An 18,345-nucleotide genomic window follows, 5' to 3' on the forward strand; every position below is an offset into this window, starting at 1 on the left:
AAAATCTTGACACATAAAACTAAAATTTTCTGCATGAGTGGTTACAAGAATAGGGGGAAGAGTTTTTGGTGCTTGAATGAACTGTCCCTTTAAGATGGGTACTCTGCTGAAGAATCATGACACATCGATTATGCAGGGATATGGATCATTATTTCACAGTAAAAGACACATAATAGTGGGCTTTAAGAAACTTTACAGAAATACAGACTTCTTTTTATTGCAATATAGTAGTTTAAGTAGTTCAGAGTAATAATTATTACTGGATGTCACTGTTCTGTGTTATTTTGACCATCATACATAATAACTGTTGTCACTATTGTAACTTTTTTTCTTTACAGTTAATAGGGATGCTGTCCCGACCATTGCTGTACAAATTATTTTGTGTGCGCAATTTACATCCTTGCAAAATGTCTCTTGGAGGAATTTGTTTGAAGAACCTGCTTTTCCCTTTGTTTACACTGCACCAAGATTCATTGACTTGATCATCATTCCCACTCACCACCATCAGTATTCCGGTGTGCAGCTTGAAGTGTGGTGCAACCAGCAACGGGAGCAAAAACAGAATGATAAACAATTTAATCTCACCTCTAATCACACTTGTGCAGAGTGGTAAGTGAATGACATCAAAGAGATGCCAAGATATTACAAGTATGCTTAAATGAGCAGTGTTTTGCCGTTTCAACCCCTGTGGAATACAACAGGTATGATTTTACACCAGCCAGATATTGTGCTTCCAGGTAAAAATCAATTCGTCATAAAACATCCCTGTGTTTTCACTGCAAGAAAAGCAGCAGAGATCGTGGTTCATACTCCAGGGCGGGGACAGTGGTCTCATTAGAGAAACTTATCCATGACAAAGTCATCAGCTTCTATAAGAACAAGGCAGCCAAAGCCTCACATTAGGATGTGGCCTATTTATTATGGATATGAACCACCCTCTCATTCAAAGTTCAGATCATATTAAATGGTATGACTGTGACAATGCACACACATTTGTCAATAGCAGTTCTTTCCTGAGGTTTTAACATAGACTGAATGATAATTAGTTTCCCTTTGTTGTCCTTATCTCTTACCTGCAGAAATGGCCAATTTATGCAGGCTGCACCCTGGCAAGGCAAAGTTGATGCTCCCCAGAGGAGGAAAGCAGCCATGTTTCAGACAATGAAAATGAACTCGGGGACAACTCAAGGTTGATTTAGATCCTGGGCAACATGGAATTAAATGAGAAACCGGGCCACACTAGTTGACACAGCTTCCTCTCAGAATGACTCTGGTATGGTACCTGCATCATCAAGGAGCCCCATGCGTCACTAAGATTTGGTCAAGTGAGGGGGAAAAAATGCAAATGTCATATTGTTGAAATTCTGAGTGAACTAAATGTCAGTCCATCTTTTTCCATATGAGATATGAGATTGATGTGGATAGGCTATTGAAAGCAAGTGTGATAGATGCAGAAGGCAGGTTATACCAACAGCTGTGATATTTGAGCTGGGAAATAAGCCTTGTTATTTTTTTTTTCAGAGGAATAAGCAGTTCTCTTATGTCCTTTGCAGAGATAATCCTGAAAACACCCACAGTCTGTCTCTTATTTTATGTCATGGTTAGATTTTCTCAAAACTAATCGCACTAATCGACAACAAGGTGCAATGCAAGAGACAGGTGGTCGCCTGCTATTTTTTAATAATTAATAAGAATCTTTAGTTCTGAATATCCAAAGATGTTCAATGACACCAAGAACATGGCACTGCAAGGGGAAGAAACCTTGAAACATTTTTATCAACTTTAATTTCACATTTTCCACAACATGTTGGCCATCTGATCCAATTCACCTTAAAAATGATCACTTGTCAAGTCCTCACCGCTTCTACTTCCTCCCAGCCAAACACATTTCACCTATCTTTTCATAATCCCTAGTTCACTTCCACATGTATTAGGAGCAACATCCACAAGCACGTTTTCCCTCTGATGCTGCTGCTCTGTGCGCGCACATCAGTAAATGAATCACGTAGCACTAGAACAGCCCTTCTTCATGCGATCTTGCCAGACCTATTGGAGAAACCCCCAAGGCAAGATCTGTCACTGTTCACTCATTTGCTGGAAGACGATCAGAAACTATGTTAAATGCACCAAGAAACAACCTACACCGGAGTCTGTTATAAAGGCGTCGAGAGGATTCCGGGCAGATCAGCTCACTGTGAAGGGAGCAGGTTTCAACAGTTGACGCGGAGAGAACTGAGCGCAGGAAAAGCGATTAATTTTGATTATCTGAAATCTTCCAGCAGCCTTTTTTTCTTTTTGCATTTTCTGGCAACGTTTACGGGGGCAGTGCAGATGAGCATTGTCCGAATGAAGGATGCGAGAGCACTGGGTCCAATTGGACTGGATTATGGGATTACTGGACTGATTATAGGACAATCATCGGGCAAAAGTCGCAGCCGTGCTATAGATGCTCTTGAATGACGGGAACACAAAAGGTTGGACAGGAGTAGCAGCTCTATATCCTGCTTTTATTCTACTTTGTGGCATGGGTAGGCTGTATATGCTACACGAGCAGAACCCATATGCAACAGTGTGCCGCACAGGGAAAAAAGTAAATGCATTGCGAATGGTAACATCGGCCAATGCTGCATTTTGAACGGGCATGTCAGAATTTGCTGTAGCCTAGGTGTAGATGTCGCATGAGGGCAATGCGCTTTTGTAAGCTACGGTCTAACCTTCACCAGAGAGATTCAAGCGCTTTAACCTTGGATGCAGGAGGGAATATTAATACTTTATAGTCATCGATTATTCATTAAGTCCCCCCCCGTGAGAAAAAAAAAAACAACGAAAAAAAACCCCAAAGCATTTCTCGTACACGATGTTGAATTTGATATTTAATTCATACATCAGGTATCGCCAGGCGGTCATCTTTGTTTACAGAAAGAGTTCATCATAGCCGAGCGGTATATGAAAGAGGTTAAAATACCAATTTAAAAAGAGGTAGCGGTTCACGCATCGATTTAGTACCTAATTAGCCAAAGATCGGCGTAAACCACATGCCGGGTTCGGTTTTAGTAGTCTAGGTTTGCCGTAATCAACAGGTTGAAAGTCAACGAGGATTTTTTTTCTCTCTGCCACTACTGCGGATCAGGTTGAAGGGATGCGTCTCTCTGTACCAGTTTTCTTACTGCTGTGGGTTAAAGCCCTGACATTGAAAAATCTCAATTATTCTGTCCCGGAGGAGCAAGGACCTGGAACTGTTATAGGTAATATAGCAAAAGATGCCGGATATGGGACCATGGAGAGAGGGAAAAAATCAAACTTCAGAGTACTGGAGAATTCAGCACCACATCTGGTGGATGTTGACCCGGAGAGTGGACTAATCTTCACCAAACAAAGGATTGACAGGGAGACATTATGCAGGCGTAACCCAAAGTGCCAGCTGTCTATGGAAGTGTTTGCAAATGACAAGGAAATATGCATGATCAAGATTGATATACAGGACATAAATGATAACTCACCCAGTTTCCCCTCAGATCATGTCAATATTGATATTTCAGAAAACGCAGCTGCTGGGACACGCTTTCCTCTCACTATTGCACATGATTCAGATTCTGGGGAAAATGGGATAAAGACCTACCAGGTCACAAGAGATGATTACAATACATTTTCTCTGGATTTAAAAGTGAGAGGCGATGGGACTATATATCCGGAGCTGGTGGTTCAGAGACCTCTGGATAGGGAGGATCAGAGTCATCACACCCTCCTTCTCACAGCAATAGATGGAGGGGAGTATCCAAGATCGGGCTCCATGCAGATCAACGTCAGAGTGACTGATTCGAATGACAATAGCCCGGTTTTTGAAAAATCCTCTTATGTTTTAGAGATTCCAGAGAATTCTCCCCCTGGAAAAGTACTTATAGATTTGAACGCCACTGATCAAGATGAAGGAAGTAACGGGCAGGTGGTGTATTCCTTCACTGGATATGCATCTGAGCGAATACAAGATTTGTTCTCCATCGACCCCAATACTGGCGTCATCAAGGTCCAGGGAGAGATTGACTATGAAGAGAATCCAATCATAGAGTTTGATGTGCAGGCTAAGGATCTGGGGCCCAACCCAATACCAGGCCACTGTAAAATTACCGTCAAAGTGCTTGACAAAAATGACAACTCGCCAATAATTAGTTTTGTTTCTGTCCGGCAGGGAGCCATCAGCGAGGCAGCGCCTCCAGAATCTGTCATAGCGCTGGTCAGAGTGACAGATAAAGACTCCGGCCGTAATGGTCAACTTCAGTGCCGGGTACTAGGAAATGTACCTTTCAGACTGCAAGAAAACAATGACAATTTTTATACGCTGCTCACTGATAGACCTCTGGACAGGGAAATGAAAGATGAATACAATGTAACAATTGTAGCCAGAGATAATGGGATCCCATCTTTGAATTACACTAGGTCATTTACTGTAAAAATCTTGGATGAAAATGACAACGCACCACGCTTTACAAAAGCAGTGTATGTGCTACAGGTGCCTGAGAACAACATCCCGGGGGAATACTTGGGCTCCGTTTTGGCCCACGACCCAGACGTGGGTCGAAATGGGACAGTGACGTACTCCATTCTTCCATCACATATAGGAGATGTTTCAGTCTACACATATGTGTCTGTTAATCCCACCAATGGAGCCATATATGCCTCCCGGTCTTTCAATTATGAGCAAACTAAATCATTTGAGTTCAAAGTTCAGGCTAAAGATGGTGGATCACCTCACATGGAAAGCACTTCTACAGTTAGAGTCAGTGTTCTCGATGTCAACGACAATCTCCCGGTTATTATTTTACCGCTTCTTCAGAATGATACAGCGGAAATCCCGGTGCCTAGAAATGTAGGTATTGGATACATTGTGGCTACAGTGAAAGCAGTGGACCATGACCATGGAGAAAGTGGACATTTGACCTATGAGATCACAGAGGGAAACGATGACCACCTGTTTGAGATGGATCCAGTGGGAGGAGAGGTCAGAACTGCCCATGCTCTTTGGGAGGAGGTCGCCCCAGTGGTTGAGCTGGTGGTGAAGGTAACTGACCATGGCAAGCCCCCCTTATCTGCCGTGGCTAAGCTGATCATTAAGGCGAACACAGACACAGCAACAGGAGGGGGATCCAGCGCGAGTGGGGAACAGCAGCACTGGGATGTGTCCCTGCCCCTCATAGTTACCCTCTGCATTATCTCTGTCATGCTCTTAGCAGTCATGACCGCCATTGCTGTCAAGTCCAAGCATCAAGATAAGGAGGCTGGGAATTATAACTGCCGCATGGCTGAGTACTCCAATCCTCCAGTGGGGAAGGGGAAAAAGAAACGGATCAACAAGAGTGACATCATGCTGGTTCAAAGTGAGATGGAGGAGAGAGATTCTGCGAGTCGAATGAACGTGGTGAGCAGCCCGTCTCTCATCACCTCGCCAATTTGTTTTGACTACCAGAGCCCCCTGCCACTCACACTGCCCAGGTCAGAGGTCATGTACCTGAAAACCACCCCAAACAGCCTGACAGTCCCCAGGGCAGGTTGCCACTCCAGCTTTGCCGGGCTTAGCACAGACACTCCAGCGAATAGGATGTCAGTGATACAGGTAAGAAGGATGCTGCACTGTGTTCTTTATCAGCCCTTTATTCTTGCTTATCTGTACACACTGCTTAGCCATACTGATCTGACAAAAGAAAAGTAATCGACTGAAAAAAGAGAAACTCTGTCACTGTGAGCAGACATCATTATTTTCACTTTTTCTCCCGCTGTTATGATGCTCTGAATCATTCTCTGCATATAAAGCGTTATACGGCAACTTACTGTTGAATCGTATTCATGTGCTTCAAATGGCATTTCACTAAGGAGAGGTTTTTTGATTTTTTTTTATCCATAGCAGTATTTTAGAATCATTTCGAAATTGCTCAATCTTAAGTCTTCTGTTGGAAAATGGTACAGTTGGTCTTCATAATCAGAAAGCACTCTCAGTTAGACATGCAAACAGCGTGAGTCTTGAAGAAGGCTGCTGTGACCCTGCCAGATCTGCTGCTATGGAGTGAAAACAAAACCTTGCCTGAAATGTGGGATTGGACAGGTGTTTGAGCAGCTTGTCCGATCACATTACTGAACCAATGTGCACCAGACAGCGAGATGCACACAGCATAACCTTACAATCGCATTTTTCGCTCCCCGCAAATATGGGCCAGATCCACCAGCCCGTATCCAAAGTTGGCACGATAAGGCCATTAATAGGGTCCAGCCATGCCTTGTAGAGACGGCAGGGTTGAATACACGAGCCAGCTAACATGCTAATTTGACAGCATAGGCTTGTAGTGCAGTTTAGCACAGCAGAATTATGTGTTGTAAACGATGTAAATATCTAGGACAGTCTCGCAGACAGTCTCATTTGGAGATGATAACGCAGATGACAAGGCCTGGCACTGTCACCAGTCACTAGAGTATGTGGGTGTGATCAACACAAACACATTATTGTCAAGATAGGGTGGAAAGGATGCTGATGACAGTGGCTAATGCTTAACTCTTCGCCTCGCCGAGGGAGAGTACATATGGTCACAATGGAGATTTGTTCCTCTCGTGATTTCGTCACTGCCAGGTGCTCAGCAGATTTTCTTGAGCAGATTTTCCACGTGCTAGAGTAAAGAAATTCGAATCTAAAAACTGGATAAGGGAATTTCTTTTCCTGTCTTAATCTCATGTTACTTACGCTGTCAATTAAAATTTTAACATGGACAATGTAAAATATTATTTTCCTTTCATTTTTAGACTGAAAATTTTCCCTCAGAGCCCAATTATGCTGGCAGCAGGCAGCCATTTGTTCAAAGGTAAGAGCACTAGCCAAAAACGTCTGACCAGTGCGTTTAGCTTCTTCACTTTTGTATCAAGCCAGCTGACTATGGCTATCAAACAGGAGTTAAGAGGTAAGTTAAATTCTTTTTTTTTCTTTCTTTTTGTCCTCTTCCTGTTCTGCTGCAGCTCAACATTTAAGGATGCAGAACGAGCAAGCCTCCGAGACAGTGGCCATGGTGATAGTGACCAAGCTGATAGTGACCAGGATACTAATAAAGGCTCACACTGCGACACGTCTGCCAGGGAGGCCCTCAAGATGAAAGCAACAGCAGTTAATGGCCAGCCTTTCGAGCAGGGTGAGTGGACATCTTGAAGATGCCTATCTGACTCTTACACTAGACATTATTTATAGTTTATCCAGTGGGAACATGCATGCACCTCACTGATCTTTAAGTGGGGGTCTACCATTTTGGGGGTGCAGCCAATGCAGCCACTTCTCCTGTCAAGAAGCTGAACTGTCATTAGATGCTGTAGCTGCAGTGTTACTTTGTCCCACTTTAACTTGCATGCAGCCTGAGTTGTGTTTCAAAGATGACATGAAGGCACCAGAGAGGAAGGCAGATGATAGTTTAAAAGGATAAAAGTGTTCCTTGGCTGAAGGTAGAAATTGCAAACATCTTCTGTCTGATTTAGCTATCAAACCACCTCATATGCATGGCAAAGTGTACCTCCGTAGGCGCCTTTCTTTGATCATGTCATTATTTTAATACAGGTTTGTCACATACATGTCCTGAATAAGATGACAGAGACAAGAAACATGATCGGCACTTGCGGTGCAAAATGAAAGATATTTATGGTGCAACACGACACAGAGCTTCCACCTTTTGCTTGGAAAGACTTTCTCAGCTGTTATTGGTTTTGCTGTGGTTGCACTGTTTTGAGAGGAGCCTGCTTTCCAACTGGAAATAGAAATGTTAAATTTTATTTCACAAATCTGAAACGATTGGCGCTGCCAGGAGTATAATCATAGATGACTGTCAATCTGTTTCAACCTGGCTGACCTGATAGGGTCTGATATATTTAGCTATTGTGGATATAAACTGAAAATATGAGAGCAACTCTCAGTGGTAAGATAAAAGATAATGGGGGACTTGAGTGAAGTGGTGATGTTTCTCATTTCCTTGTCTGCGCCTTGGAAGAGAATGGCTGTGGTCATCATGTCCCTGTGCAGTACTTTCCACACCATTTACATTGCTATGTACTGTTTGTTTGCAGCATGCTCAGGAGGGCAGAGATGGAAACACTCTTGCGGCTGCCAGAAGGATGTGCGAATCTCTCTCTCTCGATCTATCTCACTTTTATATATGTGTGAGTGAGTGAGTGAGTGTGTGTGTGTGTGCGTGCTATGAGGAATTATGGTAGACCAAACTTGACTCTGTGGGAGGTGTAAATTCAATCACTTTTTTTTGCAGCACATTTCTGAATCTGATTCAACCCAAGTTCTAAGGCCAATCACATGAAGAGATATTGAAGGAGATGTTTTGTACATGCAAAACTGAATATTTACAAGTGCAGTACTGACGCTTCGCTTGACAGGAATGTCAGTTAATTTATAGAAATGCATTTATAAGATAAGAGAAAAGCGATGAATTCGGGCTTTGCTTTTAATATCAACATGTTTTGCTAATGGCTTCCCTGCTTGCATGTGAGGAATGCAGTTAAAAGGCAAAACTAATGGTTGGATTAAACTCTGTTCTCTCTCCTGGGGTTGGTCAGTTGAACATTAAATGGTGTCACTGTCCGCAGACTACAAGCTGGAAGGTCTACATTATGCATTATGCCTTAGACGTGATCACACACACAAAACACCCTCCAACCCACATACTCCTTCTGTCTCTCACTGTCTCTCTCTCTCACACACACAAACACACACCACACAAACATGCAGGTACATTTATTGAACAACAAAGCCACTGTTTTGCAGATTTAGACAAGATAGTGCTATTATCCAAAATGGAGACACCTCAGAATTTTAGTTCCAAATGCACCAACACAAAAGCTTGTGGGTTAAGTAGTATTGCTTTTATGTCTTTACCTTTACCATCCCTCTAGTCTCCTGGCTGCTTTGATACAGGTAATATATGCACCTGTGCAGCTTCCACCATCATGCACTCTGAATATTTATTCACTCTCACAGACACCAGATGCACAGTGGGTATGTTGCTAGGCTTTCTCTGATTCTATTTATAATGGGCAGGCAGTTTCTTTGTTTTTGAGAACACATTATTGTTGCATTCTACAGTTGCCCATAAGATCACAGCTATTTGTCACTTTGTCATGTTTCTGTTATGTGGCGGTGTAAATGCAGCAGCAGAATACATAAAGGTGCTCCGTTGTTTCAGAGCACGCATTTAACAAAATTTTACTCAGTGATAAATGTAAAATGGAGAGCAGGCAGATGAAGGCACTCCCACTTCATTTAGCCTGTTTTAAACTATCAAAATCCCACAACATCTAACAGTACTGCTATACAAGCTAGTGTGCCTAGTTAATTTCCTATGTATATATTGTGTGTTATAGAAAAACCTGTAGTGTAGGACAATAAAAGTGGGAAAAATATCATTTTGGTGCAATTTACACAATTGCAAAAAAAAAAAGGGGGTAATAGCTTAACCTTCCCAATCAAACAGACAATATAAACAGTTAAAATATGCCTTTTAATGCACTTCAACTGTTAATGAATGTGCTTGTTCTAAGCTATAACAACTCTTTTTAGCCCCCAAGTGGAGACTGCAAAATCCCTAAACATATATATATATTATAACTGTAGTAATATAAACTATTTAATAATCTTAATTGCAGGATAGGATACGTTATAGCTTTTGATAGACACTATAAGCTCGTGTGTATGAGCCTAGATATGCTTAAAACTGCACAGGTGGCATATATACAATGTTTACATGCTGGTAATAAATTCTAAGCAGAAAGGTCTATAATGTAAAGTATTATCTGAGTAACAATTTAATCTTGTATAATATAAACATGTCTTTCAATTACTCTCGGCTTTCTAGCACCACACAATAGTGCAAACGGCAAAAATACCTTACTCTGTTGCAGGTGTACCTTCTAAGCACATACATCCTTTTGCATCAGCATCATCTGCTCGCTCCTCCGCACTAGTGATAGGCAGCATGGAAATGAATTCAGCATCTCCCTGCTTCTCCTTGCTTATGCTTATTGTTCTGGCCTTGTGTATCTGTGCATAAAAAATACTTTTTTCTCTGTGGCGGAGAAAAGAAGATGGAGAAACACAAATGCATGGGGCACAGAACTGTAATCTGGGGTGTAGATGCATCAAAGCGTGTAGCACTTACAATATGCAGGATCTGTGTTGCATTTATGCCAAATCAAAGCCATAATTTAGTTCTCTCTTGTAAGATGCCTTTTGAGCAAATGCATATTTTGAATCCTGACAAAGCACCATAATAGTTTATGCTAAGAATGCAACATAAGTTCTTACAACCTCCAGCATGAGAGGAAAAAATCATTGCTGCCCGAAACCCAGAAATACAAATTTGTTTAGTAAATCTAAGAGTTGCTATGGCTTGTCAGCATCTACTTGTGTTTTCAAAGATACATTTACACATCGTACTGACCCAGTGCAAATATGAGCGACCAAGAGAAGACTTTATTTCTACTGTTTAGATACAACTTTAACAATAATCACAAAGGTTTCTGTTCTTTACCTTGGATCACATGCAACTTAATATAAACTGTAAAAGCACAATCGATGATGATCATTGACCTGAGAAAACTTGATAAAGCACATGTTCCGCTTATGTCTTATATACAAATAAATTGAAAAAAAAGTTAAAAAGCAAAATATAAAAAAAGATCATAAAAAGATCAAAATTTCCAGATCATTGGACTAATTATTAGAGCTATCTGCTAAGAAAATGTGAGTCTGTGTGCATTAGCTGTGCACCGGCTGGTTTAATTCTTCTCAGAGCACGTCTCACATCACACATTTATATAAAGGATCTTCAGTTCTACAATGTTTGTTATGTTTACTTAGCTGGGAATAGCAGCAGAGCAACTAGCAGCACACAAAGGTAAAAGGTGGGGTTTTCATTTAGTGAAATCTGCAAGGTCTGTGTTTATACTCATTTTGATGCGAGATCTTTCTACAGAAAACCTCAATGTGAAAAACATTGGCCTGTATAAACAGACAAAAGTCACATCTCATATACAATTAGGAGATGACATGATTTAAAATTACACCTATTATTCCCAAAAGTCTTTACTTTGCACATAAAACACACACAACGTTACAAAGAAATGACTGTTGCCCTTTCAAGAAATCTGTAGCACACTGAATGCCATTTTAACATTTGTTGGGAAGAAAATGTAAAAATCTTTCCCTTCAACATTTTTGCAGACGTGGAATCTGTAAAACAGTTCTTATGTAAATTAACAACCCCATTTAAATCTGCCCAGTCCTTATAAATAACAGTTCCATTATATCCTATGGCTATGTGTGGGTGTATTGGTGTTCGTATACTTGAGCAGCGGTATGTGATAATTGTGGCATGTACTTTGCAAATGAGCTTCCACTGGCTGTGTGGCACATGGTGCTGCTTTTTACTGCTTTTGGGGGTTTTGGCATAGAGGAGGTATCTTTTTTTTTTAATTTTGAACTTCCTCTTCGCCGTTCAGTATCCTCCAGCAAACTGGTCGAGGCCAGTTTATGCGGAAGGTACTGTTGCCTTTGAAAAGGAGGATCTATCCACCTCTTCTAGGATGAACGCGTTCATGTGGAGCTTCCTCTTATTCCAGGCTGTGTAGTCCCATCCTCATCAAAGCCGGGTTTCAAAATGAGATCAAGTGCCTCATTCAGGGTTACTCATTTGCTCCACAGAATGACATGTGAGCAAGATAGAGGAGTCTTATCTAGCTAATCAGAGTAGCATCAAGTCGTGTGAATTAAATATTGCAGTTATTTATATAAATGAAATACAAGTTTTGATTGGAATTTTAGTTGCAGGAAAGTGATTTTTTTATTTATGAGAGAGGAATGATGTGAAGATTTAACATCATATGTAACAAGATTGTATTACCGGTGTTTGTGTCCTGTTTTGTTTGTGTCCCAATCTGTATTAATGTCTCCCCCATTCAACAATAAGCGTACAAGCCATCTATGTCTTGATGCATGCTCAGTCATCCAGGTAAGGAAATGCCAGAAAGTTGATTCTGTTCATCTGGAGATAACGGAAAACACTATCCCCAAGTAAACAGAATCAATTTTCTGGGATCTACAACATCTAAATATTTAATCAAATACTAATCAATTCATTGTTTGCATTTCTTTGTATATTTAGTGAAAGGGTGCCTTTAAAACCTCAAAGTAATCACAACAAATGAAAACTTATTTTTTTACATAAGTTTAATCAGTCAGCAGAACAATTGGAGGATTCTTTGAAATATTAGTTTTATAGATTAAATTGCAGTTTCATTTTCATGTATAGCAAATGAAAGAAAAGTAGGATTTACCGCCAATTTACAAAGACGTGTTTGACATTTTTATTCTTGTGGCTACATGCAAGACATCCCATTGCATCATTGTCAAATTAATTTCAATAGCAAAGTGTAATGGCGTCAGGAAAAACAACACCTTCTACATCATTACACCATGGAAATTGGCTCTGTGGTACGTGTTGCTTTCTGTGTGCTTATTGTACCCCTCCAGGGCTGGGTGTGGTGTGAAATGTAAACGATGGATTTACAACCCAAATATAGAGCGCTGTCCATTTCTCCTTTGTTGCTGACATTTAGTGCCATGAACACGTTGTGCAGTCCTGTGTTGTGGTGTGCCGCATCAGCCAATCAAGCAGAATCTACTGCAGCCATGGAATATCCAGCGGACCACTTAAATCAACAGTACTCAATACTTTCAGTGTGGATTATATGTAAAGCTTATTGTTTGGCCTTTTAAAAGAAGCTTATGAGAAAGATTTAATCTTAATTTTAGCCAGTGTCCAAAGACAGTTGTTTAGGGAGCTTGTTGATGACTGTTTACTACAGCAGAGGTCCACAAGTGTTCAGAGAACAGCTTAGTTCACAATATGCATCCACTAAAAAAGATGAAAAATGTGCCAATGAGCCCCTGGCTATGCACCAGAGTCCTTTAAAATAAATAAAAGAAACACTCAAGGTCAAATGGCACTTCCACAATCAAACTAAAATCAACTGACTTGGATATATTATTATAGTGTCAATATAACAGTTTTTGAACTCCCTCCCAAACATTCTATCTTTTGAAGTTTTAGAAAAAATATATAAAAATGAAAATAATGAGCCCGCACAATGTCGAACAACATCCCAACTACGGAGTGTTTCAAAACTTTCTGGTCAGAAATGGCAAATGCAGTCATGCAAATTCAGGCTTGTTTTTCTTTCTTTTTTTGTTTATTTCACACAAACATCTTCTGATGGAAATGTAAATGAAAAAAAAAACATCACTTCCTCTGCACCAGATGATATTTTCCAGGAAACACCTACACAGGTTGTTGAGAATAGCAGAGGGAAAAGATTTCATATATAGGACGAATCATTCATTTGGTACAATAACGGAAAAAGAAAAGAGTAAAATTAACTTTTTTTTATATGACTTTATTTGCGTATCAGTGCTTTAAGGTTGCATCGTAAGCAGTTTTTAGAATTGAAAACATGCATTGCTAAATTCAAACCCTCACAGTTGCTGTCGCAATAAGCTGCTGTTGCTATTCATTCTGAAAATGTCTGGTGACACATACTCTATATCAACAAAGATACTTAGCTATGAGCTGGATTTTAATAGCATCAAAATTTGCATCCGTTTGTGGCGTTTTATTATTGCTGCTCATCCTTCAAATGCCATCTACATCATCTTCTGTTTTTTTTTTTTACTCACCCCAGCATGGTCCAATAACAAAATGTTTAACTGTTTTTACAGAGCAAGACAAATCAGTCCACTGCACCGATGAATGTCGTGCACTGGGACATTCTGACAGATGCTGGATGCCAAAGTTACGGGTAGGAAGCCAAGCAGACAGCGCCGATAATCGCACCAACCTTTTCATCCCTGTGGGAATGGATGCAATGGTAGAGACAGAGATTTATGGCACCATCAGCTGCAACAGCAGAAAAACCCTCAGCACGTTTGGAAAGGAACAGCGGGACAGTACAATCCTTGTGGCCAATGTCAAACCTTACTTAAAATCGCAGCGTGCACTAAGCCCACCGCTCCAGGAGAGTCCATCTGCATCTAGTAGTCCCACCAAGAGTAGTGTGCCCCCGGACTTGGCCAACCAAGAGCCCAAAGAAGTGAGGGACGGGGGTTCAGACAGCAGTGCCTATGGCCCTCCAGATGGCCAGTGCTCCCCACTGCACACAGAATTGGAGGAGCCCTCCTACCTGACCTGCGAGCTCAGGCCTAAGTCCCTGTCAAGCAGTCTCATTCACAGCTCTGTCATCAGCCAGGAGTGTGGGGGGTCAGATTGTGCTCTCGACCCTCGGGACTCTGGTAACTGACAGGTGGGGCGCGATCCCGTTCTCTCTCACCTGCCAGGGGTGATGATGATGATATCACAGATCAAATGACCAAGAGCTGATTTAATTTAACCCACAGAGGTGTTCAGACACGCATTGTAACCAAAAACCATCTGCTTTGTATGTCTTTTCTTTTTGAGTTTGTGACTTGTTGTGTTCAAGTGAAATATGTGTCTTTGACTGCTGTGAAGATTTGGGGGTGGGTGGGGGGGGGGGGGGGGGAGGTGGGGGCCAATCAGTGCTTACCTGACTACAAGTGTTTTCATAGTGTACTGTACCCGTCGATTTAGGTGTCTGTATTTTACACATTTCAAACTCCAATTTTGTGAGGCTGTTGAACAAATTGCTACTGTTAAGCTATTGAGTCCTGTCTGCTTTTGTACAGTGAAGCTTTCTGTCTCCATTTAGTGTATAAGGAACATCTCTTTGAATATCACAGCAACTGAAATACATATCAGTGACGTTACATTCAAAAAGTGAAGTGTCTTATGAACTGTTAATGGTGGTGCAACAGGGAATGTCCCTTTTCATGAAACCATTTGAGGTTCCTCGAAAAACAATTTTTTAAGAATGTATTTGTAATTTTATTGTCGTCCTCTCTGCAGTTTATGTGAAAATAAGCTGAGCTTACACGTGAATGTGGGCCACTGTACTTGTTGTGTATTTTATTAAATTTGTATACACTGTGCGTGCATGGAAGGCAATTATTTTTGACTGGTGACAACTTCTGAAGCTGTCTTGTTTATGTGAGAGAAGTGCTTTTATGTCTACAAGGTGCTTAATGTGTGTTAATGACAGATAGCACTAGTGACTCTGCAAATGTGCCAACTTTAGCTATATACTGTATACCAGCACATGTGACCTAGCAGTAATAAAGATCTTAGTCACAGACACTGCTAAAGAAAATCACAATCAACATTTTACACAGCTATTTCTATTTAATAAAGGCAAATAAAAACAGGCACTGTGTATTAGTGCACCCACCAGAAGATGGCTTGACTCCCTCTGCTCAATGCTTTTATTAAAAATATGTATCGTACGGAAGAGATGGATACATTTTCAGGGATATTTTTAAATTCAAAGTCATCCGAGCTGCTGTCAGTCTGGGCTACTTGTGATTATAGGTTTGTTAAATATGCATGTTTCCTGACAAATGATGAGACACGACTCTAAGAAAAAAAAAAAGGAAAAAAAATGACATTCAGCAGTAACAAGCAGTTACAAGCAAGGACTTTTGCAATGAATTCTTTGATTAGATAAAATGAAAATTTAATGATCCCTGTGGGGGGAAGTAGGTCATTGCAGCAGCAAAGGATTGAACAAATAGTGCTATTAGAGGTTATCACAACTATATGCAAAAAAAGAAAAAAAGAATAATGCATCAAGCACAAATAAAACATCTTCACTGTAGCGATTTCAAGGTTAGGAGAACCTAGCGTTTAATATCCAGGGTTTTATAGTCTTTTTACTGACTGTACAAAATGTTCGATATTTGCTCCCTACCTCATTATGAGACCAAATGTGCAAATTTGCTGTTTGCATGCACTGTACTCTATTTACTATTCAATCAAATGCAGAAGGGGTAGGTGTAGTGACAGAAGGCCATAGTCTGCAGACATATTCAAACAGACAAACTGCAGCAATCCATCCATTTACTAATTTCTCTCCTGCTTTCCAAATGTGGCTGCTGGTTATCCATCGCAGCAGGAGACAGGGATATACATTTTTTTTTATTCCTTTTTCTTTTTATTTTTGAAAACTGCCAAAATACTCACTTGACACTGTGTATGGAGAGATTAAACATAAGCATGGATGTATGTTTACAAAGTTAGATCACTAAACTTCCTGGAATCCTGGAAATGTAAAAGTGTTTTCTATTTTCTCATCTGTAAAACCATCACACAAAAGCCTCTCGCTTCTTTTTACTTAGTTTAGTTTAGTTTCTCCATCTGGAGACACTGACTTTTGTACCCTGGCTCAGTGAGCGGTTTGAGAATGCCTTGTTTTTCATGAGTTCTGGATAACAGAATCCTGTCATCTACTGAGAGCTGACTATAAGTACGACTCAGTTTCTCCTCGGGGAAAACACATTAATTTGGATTTTGATTTGCATTTGTTTTGGTGCTGGTATTGACACAATTCCAGACCTAGATGTCTCATCTCAGCAGGCAGCTCTGATGAGCTCATCTGCATAAGTTGAAATACTCTTTGAGAGGGAGATTGCGTGGGTCACAGCAACTCATCCCATTGAAATACAGACAGAAACATCACATCATTTTATCTGTATCAGTCCCAGGGTTTCAGAACACGAGGGATGAAGACAGGTGAGCAGAATGTCAAGTGGAAAAGGGTTGAACCATTTGCTGCGACTCTTACTCCTCCAACTTTTGAACGCTATATCACTTAAGGATGTAATACAGGTTAAACTTCCACTTCTGCAATAATTATGCAAAATTTGCTTTGAAGCAAGCCTTTTCTTAATTAACACTGTGCTACAGTACAGCTGTTTGACAAAAAGTGCTATGTTGTCGAGGGGAGCTGAATGCAGATTAAGGACCAGCATGCAGTGTTGGATGAATATGACTTGTCTCTCAGAATGATTACAGTCACAGTGAAAGGGAATTACAGACAATGAAACTGATATGTGTAATACCTCCATTCTTCTACATTTTACATACACAAATGATCTATTCAAATGAAAATAGAATGAGCACTGTACCATTCAGTTGTGAAAAATTGACATGCTCACCCTGAGTACTTAAGCTTTTAATTCAATAATTCAATAACACAGCCGATTAAGAGCTTGTCTTCCACCTCCACTAAATTCTATGGGAGATGGTTCCACTTGGCTGAAAACTGTTGGTGGGGAAACAACAGTAAACAATATTGAGAGTGTAGTTTTCATTTTAACTCAGTCATGTCGTTGAACACAGCGTGCATGCCTTTAGGGGGAATTTTCAAAACGCTGCTTTTCAGGTTTATTTGCATTTTAAACCTAGAAAACAAACGTGCAAATAAACGGCTTAAACAGGGCACTATTAGGCAATGTAAACTAGACGCCAGAGCATTTATCTTAAAGAGATTTTAATTTGATAACATGGTTATATAGCCTAAAACATAGTGAGTGAATTTATGTCATGTTGAAAGAATCTTTTCTCTTTTCCAGTAAAAAAAAAAAAAAAAAATAGGAAAGTGCTGCAATGGGACACGATCCAAAGATGACTCTAATTGGTTTTCTGAATAAAATTTGCTGTCATTTTTATAGGTTTAAATCTGGAATAAAAGAAAAACTTTAAAAGTCATGTTCATGCCTGGAGTTAGGTAGGATGAGAAATGGAAACCTCTCACATCTTTGTGGCAAATGCAGTGCGACCCTGCAGCCAGCAATCAGTTACAAGTGGGGAAAATACTCCCTCATCTCTGAAGCTCACTAATTTACACTTATCTAATTTATATCTTGTTTCATTATTTTGTACAAAAAAACAAAGTGTCAAAGACAGTTTGTTGTTTTCCTGGAGGATACGGACAGTTGCAAAGGCAATTCGATTTTAATCAAGAACAAGTCGAGGTGCGGAGCTGTGCAGCATCAGAAAATCAGAAAACACTGTCAGATATAAAATCACCATTAAGAACTGCCTCTGAAAAAAACTGGGCACAGCTGTCAGGCTCATGTACAGTGCCCAGAATGATATGACCATGATAGACCATGCCCATGGTATTAGATGAAGACCGCCACATTTCGAAATTCTGAAATCATTTTGTACTAAATAAAATGGTTAGATGAGGTTTTTACTTACACTATAGTTCATTTCAAAAATCCAACTTAAAGAAAAGAACAAAATGATTAGCATCAAAATACACATCATTCATTCATTTTTTTTATTTATTTCTAAATACATAAATAGCAAGTAATTATTATTAGTGGCTCCTTAGTGTAGCTGCTTAGAGAAC

At 40.3% G+C, this 18,345-nt stretch overlaps 1 protein-coding gene across 1 annotated transcript; it reads left to right on the forward strand.

Annotated features, from left to right (window-relative positions):
* Positions 1-1,975: 1,975 nt before the first annotated feature.
* Positions 1,976-14,587, forward strand: LOC113008089 (protocadherin-17-like). The gene is made up of 4 exons (XM_026145246.1): positions 1,976-5,608; positions 6,784-6,842; positions 6,994-7,163; positions 13,799-14,587. Exons 1-4 carry the CDS (start codon positions 3,140-3,142, stop codon positions 14,374-14,376), a joined length of 3,276 nt encoding a protein of 1,091 aa, XP_026001031.1. The 5' UTR covers positions 1,976-3,139; the 3' UTR covers positions 14,377-14,587.
* Positions 14,588-18,345: the final 3,758 nt, after the last annotated feature.

The sequence above is a fragment of the Astatotilapia calliptera genome, chromosome 16, assembly GCF_900246225.1.
Source record: "Astatotilapia calliptera chromosome 16, fAstCal1.2, whole genome shotgun sequence".
Lineage (NCBI taxonomy): Eukaryota > Metazoa > Chordata > Actinopteri > Cichliformes > Cichlidae > Astatotilapia > Astatotilapia calliptera.